This window comes from Mustelus asterias, chromosome 25 (assembly GCF_964213995.1).
Source record: "Mustelus asterias chromosome 25, sMusAst1.hap1.1, whole genome shotgun sequence".
Lineage (NCBI taxonomy): Eukaryota > Metazoa > Chordata > Chondrichthyes > Carcharhiniformes > Triakidae > Mustelus > Mustelus asterias.
In genome coordinates, this window is record NC_135825.1 from 49328027 (window position 1) to 49345100 (window position 17074).

At 40.6% G+C, this 17074-nt stretch overlaps 1 protein-coding gene across 4 annotated transcripts in view; it reads left to right on the forward strand.

Annotated features, from left to right (window-relative positions):
- Positions 1-6509, forward strand: part of trim33 (tripartite motif containing 33) — a 167380-nt gene extending 160871 nt beyond the window's left edge. For 3 of the 4 annotated variants that reach the window (XM_078197760.1, XM_078197762.1, XM_078197763.1), the window contains one exon: positions 2485-6509. In XM_078197760.1, the coding sequence (XP_078053886.1) occupies positions 2485-2700 (216 nt within the window). In that variant the 3' untranslated portion in view covers positions 2701-6509. The remainder of the gene's footprint in view (positions 1-2484) is intronic. The other variant, XM_078197761.1, reaches the window with a different exon arrangement.
- Positions 6510-17074: the final 10565 nt, after the last annotated feature.

Sequence of the window (17074 nt, forward strand, 5' to 3'; positions counted from 1 at the left end):
AAACTACCACTGACAAAAATTGGCAAATGAAATGACTAAAAATGAAGCATCAGTTGACAGTGAGCCAAGGACCTGTCTTCAGGCAAAGCATACTGTGTACTAACATTGAAAACTAAACGGATTTACCACTATAAGACTTTACAAATATGATGGTGAATATTGTGCAATTATAAAATAATTACTGAGAAAAGGTTGTTTTCCTTATTCTACTGTTGTCGTCTATGTCTACATAGAGACATGAAACAACATGTAGGGAGGTCAGAAATAGTAGGGAGGTCATGGAACCGTTACAGATTAAAGGGGAGGAGGTGCTTGCTGTCTTGAGGCAAATCAGACTGGATAAATCCCCAGGATCGGACAGGGTGTTCCCACAGACCTTAAGGGAAGCTAGTGTTGAACTTGCAGGGGCCCTGGCAGACATATTTAAAATGTCAGTATTCACGGGGGAGGTGCCGGATGATTGGAGGGTGGCTCATGTTGTTCCGTTGTTTAATAAAGGTTCCAAAAGAAATCCGGGAAATTATAGGCCAGTAAGTTTGACGTCGGTGGTGGGCAAGTTATTGGAAGGTGTGATAAGGGATAGGATCTACAAATATTTGGATAGACAGGGACTTATTAGGGAGAGTCAATATGGCTTTGTGCGTGGTAGGTCATGTTTGACCAATCTATTAGAGTTTTTCGAGGAGATTACCAGGAAAGTGGATGAAGGGAAGGCGGTGGATGTTGTCTACCTGGATTTCAGCAAGGCCTTTGACAAGGTCCCTCATGGGAGGTTAGTTAGGAAGGTTCAGTCGCTAGGTATACATGGGGAGGTAGTAAATTGGATAAGACAGTGGCTCAATGGAAGAAGCCAGAGAGTGGTTGTGGAGGATTGCTTCTCTGAGTGGAGGCCTATGACCAGTGGTGTGCTGCAGGGATCGGTGTTGGGTCCATTGTTGTTTGTCATCTATATAAATGATCTGGATGATGATGTGGTAAATTGGATCAGCAGATTTGCTGATGATACAAAGATTGGAGGTGTAGTGGACAGTGAGGAAGGTTTTCAAAGCTTGCAGAGGGATTTGGTCCAACTAGAAAAATGGGCTGAAAAATGGCAAATGGAATTTAACGCAGACAAGTGTGAGATATTGCACTTTGGAAGGACAAACCAAAGAAGAACGTACAGGGTAAATGGTAGGACTCTGAAGAGTGCAGTTGAACAGAGGGATCTGGAAATACTGATGCAGAATTCCCGAAAAGTGACGTCACCGGTGGATAGGGTCGTAAAGAGTGCCTTTGGTACATTGGCCTTTATAAATTGGAGTATCGAGTATAAAAGTTGGAGTGTTATGGTAAGGTTATATAAGGCATTGGTGAGGCCAAATTTAGAGTATTGTGTACAGTTTTGGTCACCTAGTTACAGGAAGGATGTAAATAAGGTTGAAAGAGTGCAGAGAAGGTTCACAAGGATGTTGCCAGGATTTGAGAAGCTGAGTTACAGAGAGAGATTGAATAGGTTGGGACTTTATTCCCTGGAGCGTAGAAGAATGAGGGGAGATTTGATAGAGGTGTATAAGATTTTGATGGGTATAGATAGAGTGAATGCAAGCAGGCTTTTTTCACTGAGGCTAGGGGAGAAAACAACCTGAGGGCATGGGTTAAGGGTGAAAGGAGAAAAGTTTAAAGGGAATATTAGGGGGGGGCTTCTTCATGCAAAGAGTGGTGGGAGTGTGGAATGAGCTGCCGGATAAAGTGGTAAATACGGGGTCACTTTTAACATTTAAGAAAAACTTGGACGGGTTCATGGATGAGGGGTGTGGAGGGATTTGGTCCAAGTGCAGGTCAGTGGGACTAGGCAAAAATGGTTCGGCACAGACAAGAAGGGCCAAAAGGCCTGTTTCTGAGCTGTAATTTTCTATGGTTCTATGGTTCTAACATGCCTCTGGGCTCCATCTTGTGAAGACAGAAGATTTTAAAATCTGATCTGTTATTTTGAGGATCTTGTATACACTAAACACATTTTCAAAGATAATTCCTCTTTTGCAAGTAGATTTGGCATGCAGACTGTAACAAATCAAATAATTTATCCCAATGTTCTGAAGATGCTCACTTGCAAGAATTTGGTTTAACAGGGTCTAGTCGCCCTCTGTTTTTTCACCTAGTTGATGTTGAGAGTTTAGACAGAGAGTGTTAGTGGGCTGTTGGTGATTCACAGCTGACGTCTATACAAGCAAAATTTGTTGCAGTGACCATTTGACTGCCAAGCAGGACTCATGTCCCACATTCGCTCCCAAAGCCTAAGAGCGTTAAGCTCAAGAATTCAGCTCCTCTCTTGGCTGAGATCAACTAACATAGAATAAATTGGGGAATTGAAGGTCTGTATGGGTTTGTCACAGCAGAGATTACTTACTAATATTTAAGGGCTTTAAGAAATGTTTTGTTTAAATGGGGATGCTGGTATGTTAGTAGCAAGATTAAATACTTTTGTACTGCTTTCACTTTTAGGCAGATTCCGAGGTGGCCCAAGCTGGAAAGGCTCTAGAAAGCTACTTTGAAACAAAACTACAGGTGGTTTATTCGGACAGAATCTTCACACCTTTGGTGGAATCAGATTCCGACCACGAAGATGAAGCTCATATTAGTGAGGATTCGGACGATGACTTCGTTCAACCTAGGCGAAAGCGGCTAAAGTCGGATGACAGACCAGTGCACATTAAATGATTTTCTCCTCTCTTGGGGTGGAAAGATGAACTTCTTAGACTTTTCCCCTCATTTTGTGTTCACAGGATGTGAGCAATACTCCCGTGGCTATCTGCTTGTTGGTTGTAAAAGCTGATATCCACCACACAGTATTTATTAGAGTTTTAAAATGTTTTTGTACAAATAAACAAGACTTTGTTGCATTTGTTCATTACCTGAATACTGAGAGTCTTTCCAGATTCTGTTCCTTTTTTAAAAAAAAATCCTTGCCTTTACTGATGTAATTATCTGATTGATTCTGTGTGCTAAACGTTGTAGATGGCATATATTTTATTGGCATGCACAAGTAACTATTTATTAACTACACACCTTTAATTTACATATTTAGAAATGAAAATTCTCTGTGTAAGATGGTAACCTACCACACAATTATCAGGTTAGATAAACACAGTAGCTCTTGCCTTCCAGGTGCCTGTTCTCATTCAGTTACCTTTTTTTAAGCTACCAAGTGTTCAATTAAAATCAGATGCAAAATCTTCAACCGCTACCTGTTGCGTGCCAGGGTTTGTTTCTTTAATTCCGGTGCAGTAAATATGTGCAGTGCAATAATAACTGCCATTAACCACGTTTTGAACTGTTGGAGAACCACTGTAGCATTTCTTCACATCTTGAAAGTACAAGATTTGTTTATTTTTGCAAGACAGTTGTAAATAGAATCTTGCGTGTAGCTTTGTACATTTTTATCCTGGACTTCTTTCTGACTATGAAGTCAAACATGACCTGCAAGCCTACCAATTAATGCCATGATCTGTGGAATGGCTGCAGCACTTTTATCTGTTGCTGCTGTCATGCTGCATCAATAAGATTAATTTTCAATTGATTAATTTGCTGTAGACCTATTTTCATAAATTTAAAGGTATGGGGATTTCAAGGTAATGGAGGAGTGTATATTTTTCCTGACCTGTTAGTATGTTAGTCTGGTTCTTTCTGCACTGTTAGTTTTATCAGTGGGTGCCTACCAAGTCAAGTACACATTACAGCAGAATCTTGGGCTTTTTTTAAGAAAGGACTGATTGGATCTTGCCATTCCTCAACAGGAGTGAAAAGGTCATGCAATTTATCACCAAATAGCTGAAACAAACATCTTCAAGCTCAACTGTGAATATTAAGTGAAAGTGATTAGCCATTTGGTGCAATGGGTTTTTTGTATCCTCCTTTGGGATCTAGGCTTGAATTCAACAAGGACTGCTGACACTTTTTTCCCTGCAGGCTGAAGCATTGTGACATGAAATTGGCCAGTCACAACTCTGTTCTTAATGGGTATAGGCTCAGAACAAAATTGTTGATACTAACTGTTATCTTATGCATGCAATAAGGATGCTTGGTATCAGAAATAGAGCAAGTAATGTCAATAGCACAACAGGATGTAACATTCACTGGTTACATTGTGCCTTTTTTTGTTAGGTGATTTAACAGGATGTGATTGTAACATAGATCCGTCATGAATTTGATTCTGGCATTTGCTAACTGGACAGGAGATTTGAAAGTTTATATTAAAATACCAACAGCAAGTCAGAACTTTCTTGGGGCTCGCGTTATGCTTCAGTCCTGGTTCAGAAAGCGATGCATCAACTGTGTGCTTAAACTTTTATTTAAAAGGAACAGATTGTTGCCCGAAGTGCGAATAATGGGCCGTTGCAGGGAGCTGTGCTCTGCATCTAATCTGCTCTACCTGACTTTGGGAATGTATGCCGCTAATGCCAAGAACCAAAGATGGAAGTGTGCACAGCCAGCAATTAAACCGCCATCTCTCACCTTGATCAATTTGTTCATACAACTTCAAAATAAAAGATGAAAGTGGTGCATTTGGAAGTGGTGTTCTCTAGTTTTGTAAAATTGAAGTCAGAAGTAGATGGAAATAAAACTATTCCATACTGATCATTCTCCTTTTAAGTGTACAAGCATGGAATGCTTAAATGCTTCATTAATTGATTTGTTGCCATCTATGTATGATTTTTGTCAGCTTTTTATATTGTTACTTGAAGCTTTGATACAGGGTAGACACAGATACCTAGCTAATTAAAACGTACAGGTTAGTAGAGGGTTGTATAATGGGAGTACTTGGATTCCCATACTGTTTATGTAAAACCTCAGCCTCTAAATAATATAGATTTGGACTTATCGCACCCTCCTTGTGTCTTTATACCATGATTTCAGCATAAACAAATTGATGATTTGAATGATTCATGAGAATTTGTGAAAGAAATCCTGCAGAAGCAGCAGTTATATTGACATAATCAAATGTTTGAATTCCATACTAATGTAAAGCAGTATGAGACTGCTCTTGTACAGTGCAATCTTTTGCGCAGCTGGTGTGGATATGGACTTTTTCCCTTTACAATGTTTGCTGACTAACTTCTATCTACATCAAAAATGATGACACTGAATAGTGGGGGGAAAAAATGAATGGCTAGAATATGTATTCCTGATTGATCATCCTCAAATTTCCTTTGTATATATGATATCTTACAGTAAATGTTAACTTCTAACAAGATGTGTATCCACATTTTAAGCATCTAGCTGGGCACCGTTGCCTTTCTGGTCAATTAAGCTCCGTGTGATTACCGGCTGCTTCTGTTATCCCCACATAGCACAAACTTGAAAATCTAATTGAATTTCTAATTCGCCAATTTCTGGAAAGCACCCCATCTAAGTTGATTAATCATCCTGTTTGCTTTTACAATTTTCTCTCATCCAGTTTTCTGTACTATTTGGATCACATTTTAAAAGAAATACATAATCCATAATAAGCTTTCAGTCAGAGGTAGATAGTTGTTCAAGGTAACCATATGCAAATATGGTTCCTAACTAAGTATTATGCATTAAAATGTAAAATACAAATAAGTTCATGTGAGATCTGTTGAATCTAGGATTTACAGTTTCCATGTTCTTCAATGGTACCAGCTTTAACTTGATAACTCATTCAGTAATCAAATTTAGGTCATACTGTTGATGCCTCGACTCGCATCTAATATGTACTGCAATTCCTTTAACTCTGGCTTGAAAGGGCTGATGCTGTTACTGTATATAGTTTGAAAGAGGGAGAGAACAATTGATATAATATTCTATTTAGAGGTGAACTGCTGTTTGACGTTATGAAGTTACACTAACAGCCCATTTTTAAGTTGTACATTTTTTCTGAATCTTTTACTTCATAATGAATTTATGCTGTACCTTGATTTAACCGGTTTTAGACTGAAAGCTAAAATGGTAATATGAAGTCCCATTATGGTTATTACTGATGCAGGATTGAAATTGAAAAGTCCTAGACTTGATTGTGCAGCAGCTATTACTTCTGGTTTTGAAAAGCTGCTTGTGTATGCCATAAAAATATACAGCCTCATTAGCTACTGATCATACTCTTTAAAGTCGACCGTCCTATGGATGAATTTTAATCGACTCCCTGTCTTTTTTTATGATTGCCAGTTATAACTGTTGCATCCGCTGTGTTTTTGCTATTTTGTAACTTAAAAGTTTACAGTATTTTTGTCAATGAGTTATTTAAAAGCCTGTCAACAGTTTGTAAATATTACCTGTTTTAAAATATCGGAATGTTGTGTTGTAGACTATGAAAGTTGTTGCATTAGAAACAGACAAAATGCTTTAATTGGAAACTTTCTCCTTAGTCATTTCTATTAAATTGTACAGCTGGCAAGGGGCATATAGTGATGGAGTGTTTTTCTTGTGCCAAAAACGCAGGTGTGACTTACAGTGCAGCCACAAAGCACAGTCCCAGCTCTCAAATAAAAGTCAAGGTACCATTTCTGCTGAAATAGATGATTTTCCTGTTTGTTTTGTTAATAAGAAACATGCCAGTTTTGTTTTTTGTTTAGCCTAGCTGACAGGCTTCAGCTAAGCCGTTGTAAACAGATCAATTAGATGTATGAAATTTAGGTTCTGTATTTTAATGCCATCAAAATACCCAAATTTCGCAATGTAGCTGGAGTCTGTTAATCCAAGACTTTCTCTTGGCCACGCAAGTATAATGTTTGGTTATGGCTGCTTTTTTTTGACTTGTGGTTATCAAAAAAAATTACAGGAAAAGTTGTTTAATTGAAATGGAAAAGGGAGAAGATTTATGGGTTTTGCAGCATCAGAACACGACTGTTTCAACTCTTTTCGGCAAAGGAGAGAGGTACAGTTCATATCAATATTTCATTGTGCTGTAGACTATTGTAAAGCAGTGGCGTGTATATGGATTAGCAACGGTTGTTGGTGTGTTTTTTTTCGCTCTGGGTTAAATTCCTTTTTATTCTCCTTTGCATTAACTTTGTGTGCGGAAGGAATCAGTCCACTGGGAGAGTGGTCTGGTAGTATGTATTGATTTTATGATGTGCCAGGCAGAAGCATCATGAGTTACTCTGAAATGTATTATTTCCCAAACAGATATCAGTGGATCTGAGCACTTAACAGTAGTAGGTCAGGAGACATCTTATTTTCCCACATTCTTCTCAAGTTTGTTCTGAGGCAGCTCCTTCAGCTTCATTTTTCTCTTCATAACGGGCTTGCCTCTGTTGTACCGTGTCAAAATGTTCAGTCATTTTCCTTGTTAAATTTTAAAATTTCCTCATTTAGGATGTTTACAACACAGAAGGCGGTCATTGGCCCATCGTGTCCTTGACGACTCTGAGAGCAGCTCAGCCTGTCCTGATCTCCTGCCTTTTCCCCATAACCGTGCAACTGACTCAAGAACAGCTTCTTCCCTGATGCCATCAGACTTTTGAAGGAACCTACCTCGCATTATCTTTCTCTACATCATAGCTATGACTGTAACACTACATTCTGCACCCTTTTCCTTCTCTATGTACAGTAGGCTATGTATAGCGCACAAGAAACAATACTTTTCACTGTATACTAACACATCAATAATAAATCAAATCTTCTCCAGATAATTTCCTAATTCTCATTTTGAATGCCAAGATTGAATCTCTAAGCTCCCTCCACGACACTTTCAGACACTGCATTCTAAATCCTAACCGCTCACTGTTTTAAATGAAAGGTTTTTCCTTGTGTCGCCCGTTGTTCTTTTGCCAATCACTAAGTTGGTGTCATCTGATTCTTGACACGTGCAGTGTGAACAGTTTCACCCTGTCTACAACCTTCTCTGTGCTCTTCAATGCTTTTGCATCCTTCCTGAGGTGTGGGACCCAGAAATGGGCGCTACTCCAGTATAATCCAAACCAATGTTTCACTAAGGTTCACCATAACTTTCTTGTTTTTGTATTCTCTGCTTGTCAGTAACACTTGGGATTCTGTGTACCTTCCATGTTCTCAACCTGTTATGTCACCTCCAATGATTTGTCCACATACCCCATCTGCTCTTCCATCCCCTTTAGAATTATATCTTTTATTTTATATTGTCTTCCATCATTCTTCCGACTAAAATATATCACTTCAAACTTCTCAATGAAAATTGCATTTGTCATGTGACCATCATTTCACCAGGGTGTCTCTGTCCCTGAAGTTTATCACTCTGCTCCTCTCAGTTCACTATATATCTACATTTTAAGAAGTCTCACAACACCAGGTTAAAGTCCAACAGATTTATTTGGAATCACGAGCTTTCAGAGCGCTGCTCCTTCATCAGACTCACCTGATGAAAGAGCAGCACTCTGAAAATTCATGTTTGCAAATAAACCTGTTGGACTTTAACCTGGTGTTGTGAGACTATTTACCGTACCACCCCAGTCCAAGGCCGGCATCTCCACATCATATCTACATTTTGTCACTGAAAGTTTTGCAGTTATGGCTTGTACACCCAAGTTTAGGCCATTAATATAGACAAGATTAACACTGGTTCTAATACTGATTCCTGAGTAATCCCACTATATACTTTCCTCCAGTTTGAAAAACAATCATTCACCACTACTCTTATTTACTCCATGTAGGCACTGTCCCTTTTCCATGGGCTTTAACTTGGCTGACAACCATACTACCCTCATCAATCCTCTGTTACCTTGTTGAAAAATGCCAATCAAATTGGGTAAATATGAATTAGCCTCACGAAATCTGTGCATGCTGTCCTCGACTCATTCACACTTAACTAATGACTTAATTTTGTCCTGAATTATTATTTCTAAAAGCTTTTTCGCCACCAATTACCAGCTGACTGGCTGGTGATTTCTGAGCTTATTCTTGCACCTCTTTTGAACAAGGGTGTAAAATTTGCAATTCTCCAGTCCTCCCCCATTACAGGAGGATTGCAAGATTATGGCCATTTTTCACAATTTCTATCCTTTCCTCAGTGTCATCTGATGCAAACCTGGTGACTTATCAACTTACCAGCCTTTTTATATTTAATTTTGTAGTATGTCAACTTATTCCTTTTTTAATTATGAATTTGGCCACATCTTCACAACTTTTGGTGTCTTATTCAAACTAGTTTTCAACCCATTAGCCACTGTCACAAAGACTGCCGATTTAAGGTGCGAGTGTTAGTAGTAGTTCTGTTAACTCTGAGCCAAATTATTGTGGGTTCAAGTCCCAACCCAAGACTTGAGCACATAATTTAGACTGATATTTCAATGTAGCATGGAAGGACTATTGGCCATGCCAACTTTCTGATGATGAACCAGAGCTTTGCCCTCTCATTAGGTGGATATGAAAGATTTATGGTACTATTTAAAGAGCAAAGTTGTCCCAGTAACGCCTGGTCTACAATTCTTTTGGCCAACACCATAGATTTTCTCTAACTCTGGTTTCTTGTACGTTTCTCCCACCATTGTGCTTTCTTTCATATCCTCCCTTATCACATTGACCATCAACCTGCCCTTAATGTTCCTCCTCTAGCTTGGAGTTTACTTTCGCTTTATGACTCTACCATAGAGCAGTTTTCTAATTTAAAGATGCTGCATAAAATCAGTTGTTTAAAATAAAGTGCTTTTTACTGAATCAGATTTCTTTGATACTCTGCCTAATTTACCCCACACCAATTTTTGCCCCCAAAATCCTACAAATTGGCCCTCTGAAAAGAAGCGTTTAATTGCCTTTTGAAAGTCCCCATGAACCTTTGCATCATACTTTTGAGTAATGCATTTAAGGTTTTAATCTTATCTGAAAAGGTTTTCCTAATTTCCCCTTGGGCTTTTCTGTCAATTATTTTACATCTACAACCTAATTATTGAACTACTTCCCAATTTTGTCAACAACTCTCTTTTTAAATACCTCTATTAGGTTTCCCATTACCTTTTACTACTCTAGCACAAACATTTCCACCTTCTCCAATAACTGAAAACTCTCAACACTGGCCTTTCTGATAAACCTCTGGACCATCTCCAAGGCTTTGTCATCCTTCCTAAAGTAGGGTGCCGGAATGTGCGCACAATACTCCAGCTGAGGCCTAATCGGAGAATTGTAAATATTAAGCAAGATATTTTTTCATTCATTCAGTGCATCTATTTGCAAAGACATGTATCCCATGCACTTAACTGCCTTATGAACTTGCCCTGCCACCTTCAAAGATTTGTGCATATGCAGCCCATGTCCCTCTGCTCTTGCATCCCCCCCCCCAACCCCCATGAAATAAACCCACAATTTAAGGGTTTTGCTACAACTCCCATATTATTATAAGATGCATCACTTCACACACCCATATATTTCTTGACCATTTCCCCAATCCCCCTGAAGTCTGCTACTAGCTTCCTCGCTATTTATCACGTTTCTAACTTGCATATCATCTGTAAATTTCCAAATTGTATTCCTAACCCAAAGTCTGGGCCATATTAATTAAGAAAAGCAATTGCCCTACTACAAATGCCCTTCAATGATATGTGGCCCTGGGCAGGGCCATTCCTGACCAAACCTCCCCTTCAATGGTGTGTGAATATGAGCCACTTGCTATTAGTTAAACCCAAAATCTTAGCTTGGCCCGATTTCCTCCCCTTCCCTTGTGACCAGGAATTGGGGTCAAGTCTGTCTTTCTCTAGCTCTGTTTAAAGGCCAAAAAGGTTTAATTAGTTAGCTCTGTTGCTTGGCACTTTTTAATGCTAATTAATTTATAAATTAGTCTTTTAAAAGATCAATTATGACTTATTTTTGCTTAGCAAGTTTTGTTTCTTTTTTTAAAAAAGGAACGTTTAATATAGTGCCAAGCTGGATCTCAGACAGCTGGGTTCCTTGCTGAAGGCGAGTGAGACGCACAAGAAGTCTGATTGTTTTTTGGCGGACGGGGTTACTTTTGCTCCAAGAGAAATAGGAAGTGTTGGAAATGTTCAGCGCGTCTATTGGGATGTGTGCAAAGAGAAACTGAGGACAGTAAAGATAGTGGAGCTGAAATTCTGACTTTCTCTCTCTCTGGATGCTACCTGGCGTGCTGAGTATTTCCAGAAATTTCTGTTCGTATATCAACTTCCAGTATCTGCAGTACTTTGTTCTCCTATTACACGCTCCATGCTGAGCATTTGTAAGTGTGATTGGTTCAAAATGTGAAAATATTTATCACCTCCGTTCAATGTGATTTTGTTTCTGATAAATCCACTTGTGTGGATTGAAATGGTACGTTGTTACGGGGAATTGGTTGGTGTTAATTTACTGGAAGGTTTTGCTATTTTTAAATTAAGAATGAAGCCAGGAGTTATGCAACAATAGGATATGTCACTGTTGGGTCCAGATATTCTCATGTGTACATAGGATTATTGTTTGCAGTGCTTGTGCGGTCCAGGTCTTTGTGTGTTGCTATCCAGATATTGCCAGCTTTCAAAAAAGCGATGCTGGTTGCATGATATGAACGACCAAGTTGTGTGTAATTGTCTTGACAACTGGGCTTCTGACGGGTTTTATAAATAGAGGTATAGAGTACAAAAAGCAATACGTTTTGCTAAACCTATATAACACCACTGTGACTATGGTTCCCAACTCTGAGTACCTTGATGCATGTGTCCAGATCCAAGTTACTACTTTCACTTTTGTACCATATGCTTCAATTATCCCATTAAGCCTATTTTCTCTCCGTTTGATGATTTGGTTGAGTTTAGTCTGCCAAGTTCCAATGACATTTAATAGTAAGGATTATTGCAAGTTAACCAACCCTGAAAGTTCACAGCAAGCAATTCTATAAATGCCAGCCCAACCATTGTTGGGGATTTTCAATAGGAGCATAATCAGAACGCAAGATTCAACTCTGAAATTAGGGAATTTTCTATTCTTGTCAAGTGGGAGTTAAACTTAAAGACTGTGTGGTAGAGGTCCCAAAAATATTCTATTTCAGACAGGAGTAGGAGCCCACATATTGAGTGGTAAGGTTATTAGCATTGTTGTTTGAACAAACATGCTTTACTACTAGCTTCTCAAAACACTGGATCCTTTGAGGTATCAATGCTAAAATTAAGAATTGGCATGTATGCAATATGTCAGCAATCTTATTGCGTCTTATATTTGAATCGTAGAATCCCTGCAGTACAGGAGGCAATTCGGCCCATCGAGTCTGTACCAACCACATCCCACCCAGGCCCTATTCCCGTAGCCCTACACATTTACCCTGCTAATCCCCCTGACAGTCAATTTAGCGTGGCCAATCAACCTAACCCGCACATCTTTGGACTATGGGAGGAAACGAGCACCCAGAACAAACCCATGCAGACACGGAGAATGTGCAAACTCCACACAGGCAGTGACCTGAGGCTGGAATTGAACCTGCATCCCTTGCGCTGTGAGGCAGCAGTGCTAACCACTGTGCCACCCTTGCCACCATCAAGTATCCCCACATTTGTAAGCCAAATATCCCATATTAAGAATCCACATTACTGCCTTTGTTTGCTATTTCTGTCAAAAGAAGCACAAATGCCAAATGTGTGCAAAAGGTGCTTGAAGAGTTGCAGCCCTTCCTCTGAGCTGTTCCCACATTGTTGTGACATGCTATTCAGAGTCCTCCTTGGAATGTCAACATTGCCTGCAAGATCAGCATTTATTCTCCATCTCTAATTGTCCTGGGGAAGGTGGTGGAGTGCTGCCGTCTTGAACCACTACAACTCAATGTAGGTACACCCATAGTGCTGTTGGGTAGAATATTCCAGGATTTCGATCCAATGACAGTGAAAGAATGATGATATGGCTCCAAGTTAGGATGGTAGTGACTTGGAGAAAAATTTGCAGGTGGTGTTTTTCCCATGCTCCCATGAGGTTGCATGTTTGGAAAGTGCTGTTAAAGGTGCCATGGCAAGTTGCTGCAGTGCATCATGTAGATGGTGTACACTGCTGTCGCTCTGTGTGGTTATGTACCAGTTGGGATAGCTTTTGTATCTTGGAGCATGTATGTTGTGTTGCTGAAGCTGCACTCATCCAGGCAATTGAGGAGTATTCCATCGCACTCCTGACTTGCGTCTTATGGATGGTGGACAAGCTTTGCAGAGGGGTTGAGTTAGTCGCCATGGAATTCCTAGCCTCTGACCTGTTTTTGTAGCCACAGTATTTATATGGCTAGTCCAGTTCAGCTTCTGGTCAGTGATAACTTTTAAGATGCTGGTGGATGATTTAGCAATGGTAATGCTATTGAATACCAAAGGCAGATTGTTATAGAATCATACAGTGCAGAAGATGCCCATTGAGTCTGCACTGATACACGAGAAACACTGACTTCCCACCTAATCCCATTTACCAGAATTTGGCCCTTGGCCTTGAATGTTATGGCGTGTTAGATTATCTCTCTTTGGAGATGATCATTGTCTAGTAGTTCATGGTGCAAATATCATTTGACACTTGTCAGCCCAAACCTTAATGATATCCAGGTCTTGCAGCTTATGGACATGGATTATTTCTGTATCTGAGAAGTGAACGTTGCAATCAACAGCAAGCATCCCCATTTCTGATCTTGTGATGCAGGGCAGATCATTGAAGCAACTGAAAATAGATATTCAATTATATACATTTGTCTTAACCCCAATTGAGCCACACATGATTAGTGAATGATGCTATTCTGTGATAGTCCCCTTTAACATTTTTAGAGTATAGAGATGGCACTTAACATTTTTACAATTGAGGTTCAACTTCACCGCCACCAGCACTTTTTAAAATTCCTTTTGACTTTTTAAAAGTTTTTACTACTTTGTGACTCGTGTGATTTAAAGGTTTTCTAGTTCCTCATGCCAACCTAAATGCATCATGTCCTCGTGATGCTATGATGTGGAGATGCTAGTGTTGGACTCACCTGATGAAGGAGCAGCTCCGAAAGCTCATGCTACCAAATAAACCTGTTGGACTTTAACCTGGTGTTGTGAGACTTCTTACTCAGGATGCTAGCCCACTATTGGGTGTTGATTCATTTGGAAGCTTCACAGAACAGTTGTAAAGACAATCCAGGATCATGTGAGGAATTTACACAATTGTACATTTTCTGTGACGACTGTCAGTGAAAGATACAGCAACAATTGTAATAAAATGAGATGTCTTGAGGTTTGTTGTGAATAAACAGCTGAAGCCAGAAAAATAAATGCTTCCAATGTAAGTTGGGGGGGAAGTGATGGATACTTCCAAACAACTTTTGGCAGAGGGAGGTTTAGGGGGAAGGCAGTGTATGATTTCACATATGGGAACGAATGTACCGGCAGGTTTCATTGTTCATGGTGTAAATCCGCCGCCCCCCCCCCCCACCACCACCTTCCTGCTCACAGGAAGTGTTTCCTGGTTTCATCACCGAATGTTGTACTGAGTTGTCTTTCTGAAGCTAATGAGTGGCAGGAAATGCAAGCTGCAGGTATTATCAACTGAAACATTGACACAAAGAATCAGACTTGAGATAACTCCCTCTAATCCACACGCATGGAATTTACTTGGACCATGTTTCTTTGAGGGATAGCTTAATTAATCTCTTCTGTTCCCAAAAGAATATTTGAGATGAAGGGTAATTCCTCAGTGTTGGTGGTGAGCTCTAAAAGGCATGCTGTGGGGAAAGATGTGTTCTTGGTTACATACACGAGGCAGCTTCATGCTTAGTGGAGGTTGACATCTTTCTCGGTCATGCCTCAGACTCTGATTAAATACTTAACTTCCTAATTAAACCAGAATCCAGGCCAGGAAAGGGTGATGCTCTGAGGCGCAGCAAGCATCATTTGTGCTATAAACGCATGGGCACTTCCCCAGCTCCGTGATGGAATATGGTGGGAATACTCCTGCAAGCTGCTGCTTCCCATGAATGAGGAATTTCTGTGACTAAGAAGGAATAACATTTTGCAATGGTTCTGGGATTGATGTGTACTGTTTATAGGTAGGGCGGCATGGTGACACAATGATTAGCACTGCTGCCTCACAGTGCCGGGACCCCGGTTAAATTCTGGGCTTGGGTAACTGGAGTCTGCACGTTCTCCCTGTGTCTGCGTGGGTTTCCTGTTTCTTCTCTCAGTCCTAAGATGTGCGTGTTAGGTTGATTGGCCATGATAAATTGCCCTTAATGTCGGGGGGATTAGGGGATAGGACAAGACCTGGGTGGGATTGTTGGTGCAGGCTTGATGGGCCAAATGGCTGTAGATTCTATGATTCTGTTTCCCCCAAACAGTGTCCCTTAATTGCAATAAATATCTGATTCTGCTCCATTGGAATATTATCAAATCAGGGTGGAATTTAATTAAAAGAGCGGTGTCGATGGAGTGGGCTGTCAAATAACACAAGAAGCTGAGTGTCAAAAGTGGCAGGAAAAACTCTGGCTAGTGCGAGGACAGCAGGCTATTAGCTGGCTGATAGTCACTGGTTTTCAGGTTGGGTTGCAATCCTTTACTAGGAGGTCAACCATTTTACAGCTGCAATCTCTAATCTGCTGACAAAGAAGTTGCGAGGAGCACTGCAGGGCAGGTCTGTTCCCAGAAGCTGAGGGACAGAGGTCTGTAGGGGAAGGGCTGATCATGGCAAGGGCAGGGGAGCAATGAGCAATCTTCCAAGAATGGGAATCATAAACTCAACGTCATTGGACCCACAAACAGTGAAAAGATGCTAAGGAAGTGGATGTAGGCACCAGATACTCTACGACCAGGGCAGCAGGAACACTAAAGTGTGGCCCAGGGTTCCACAGAGAGCCAGGAAAACAGCTCTCATTCAAGAGTATATGTTGGGAAATCTAATCAGCCACCTACACTTGTCTGAGCAAAAGTACCAGAGAAGATTGTGTCTCTCCAGGGTGTCATTTCCAATGGGGCTGCTTGGGTATCAATGACAAGGAGCAGGCTGAGGAGGCAGGATGTCAACGCAGTGCCTGCACGTAGGTCAGAGCACTGGAACAGCCTGCTGGGGAGGATTTTGAGAATCAGCATTCCTGTACTGCGGGAGACTTTGCTCCGTGTATTCCACCAATACGTAACAGAGCCTTTCCCTGCCCGCTGCCCCAGTAAGAGAGATGGCCAAGCCGCAAAATCACCACTACCCTACAACATTTCCAATTAATGAACAGAAACAAAATCAGAATTTAATAACACAATAAACAGTATCCCAGGCGGTTATATGGCTTAAGGCACTGACACCTCAGATTTATGTTGCTCACACTAAAGGAACACCAACTTACATTTCCAGACCTTATAATGTCGAGCTGAAAGCTGGTGCTTTGTCTGAACTAAAGCCAGCTGCCAAATGCAAGCCAGAAACAAATCAATCACTGCAGAAAGGTCTGGCTGGTGTTGGAGTGGCTCTGTATGATGCTAGCAGCTATGTCCGGATTTTCTGCTCTCCAGTTCACAACCGGTTCATGATTCGGTAGACCCCCACACGTGGCTCATTAATTGGGCAATCACCACATGATCGCAGTCGTCCAGCTACTGGTCCACTAAAATTGCGCACTCGGTCAAGGTGGTAGGCATACCGTTGATAAAGAATAGATTTTTCTTCTGGTGGAACAGAGTGGTTTAATATTTCTAAAGAAGAGTTGTACGGACTCAACATTAACCCGATTTCTGACTCCATTGAGGCTATGATGTGGAGATGCCGGAGTTGGACCTATACTCACCTGATGATGGAGCAGCGCTCCGAAAGCTAGTGGCTTGTGCTACCAAATAAACCTGTTGGTCTTTAACCTGGTGTTGTGAGACTTCTTACTCCATTGAGGCTACCAGGCTTGCTGAGTTTTTCCAGCATTTTCTGTTGTTTCATATTTCCAGCATTGTATTTGAATGTTTCTTTCCCATTTTTCCTCCTCCCATTCTCACTGCAGTGCAACTCCAATTAACTGGTAAATTCTAGAGCACCTATTTGAGTCTGCACGTGGTCACAGGTCAAGGGTTTCCTGGGGAATAAGGCACAGGGCCATAAAAATCCCAAACCCTCAAAAAAAAGTATAAAAGAAAAACCTGGCAAATAAGTGAAAGCTCTATTCTGTAATTTAACATGCGCTGATCGGGTTGAGGAAGTTGGTGAGATGTCTGTC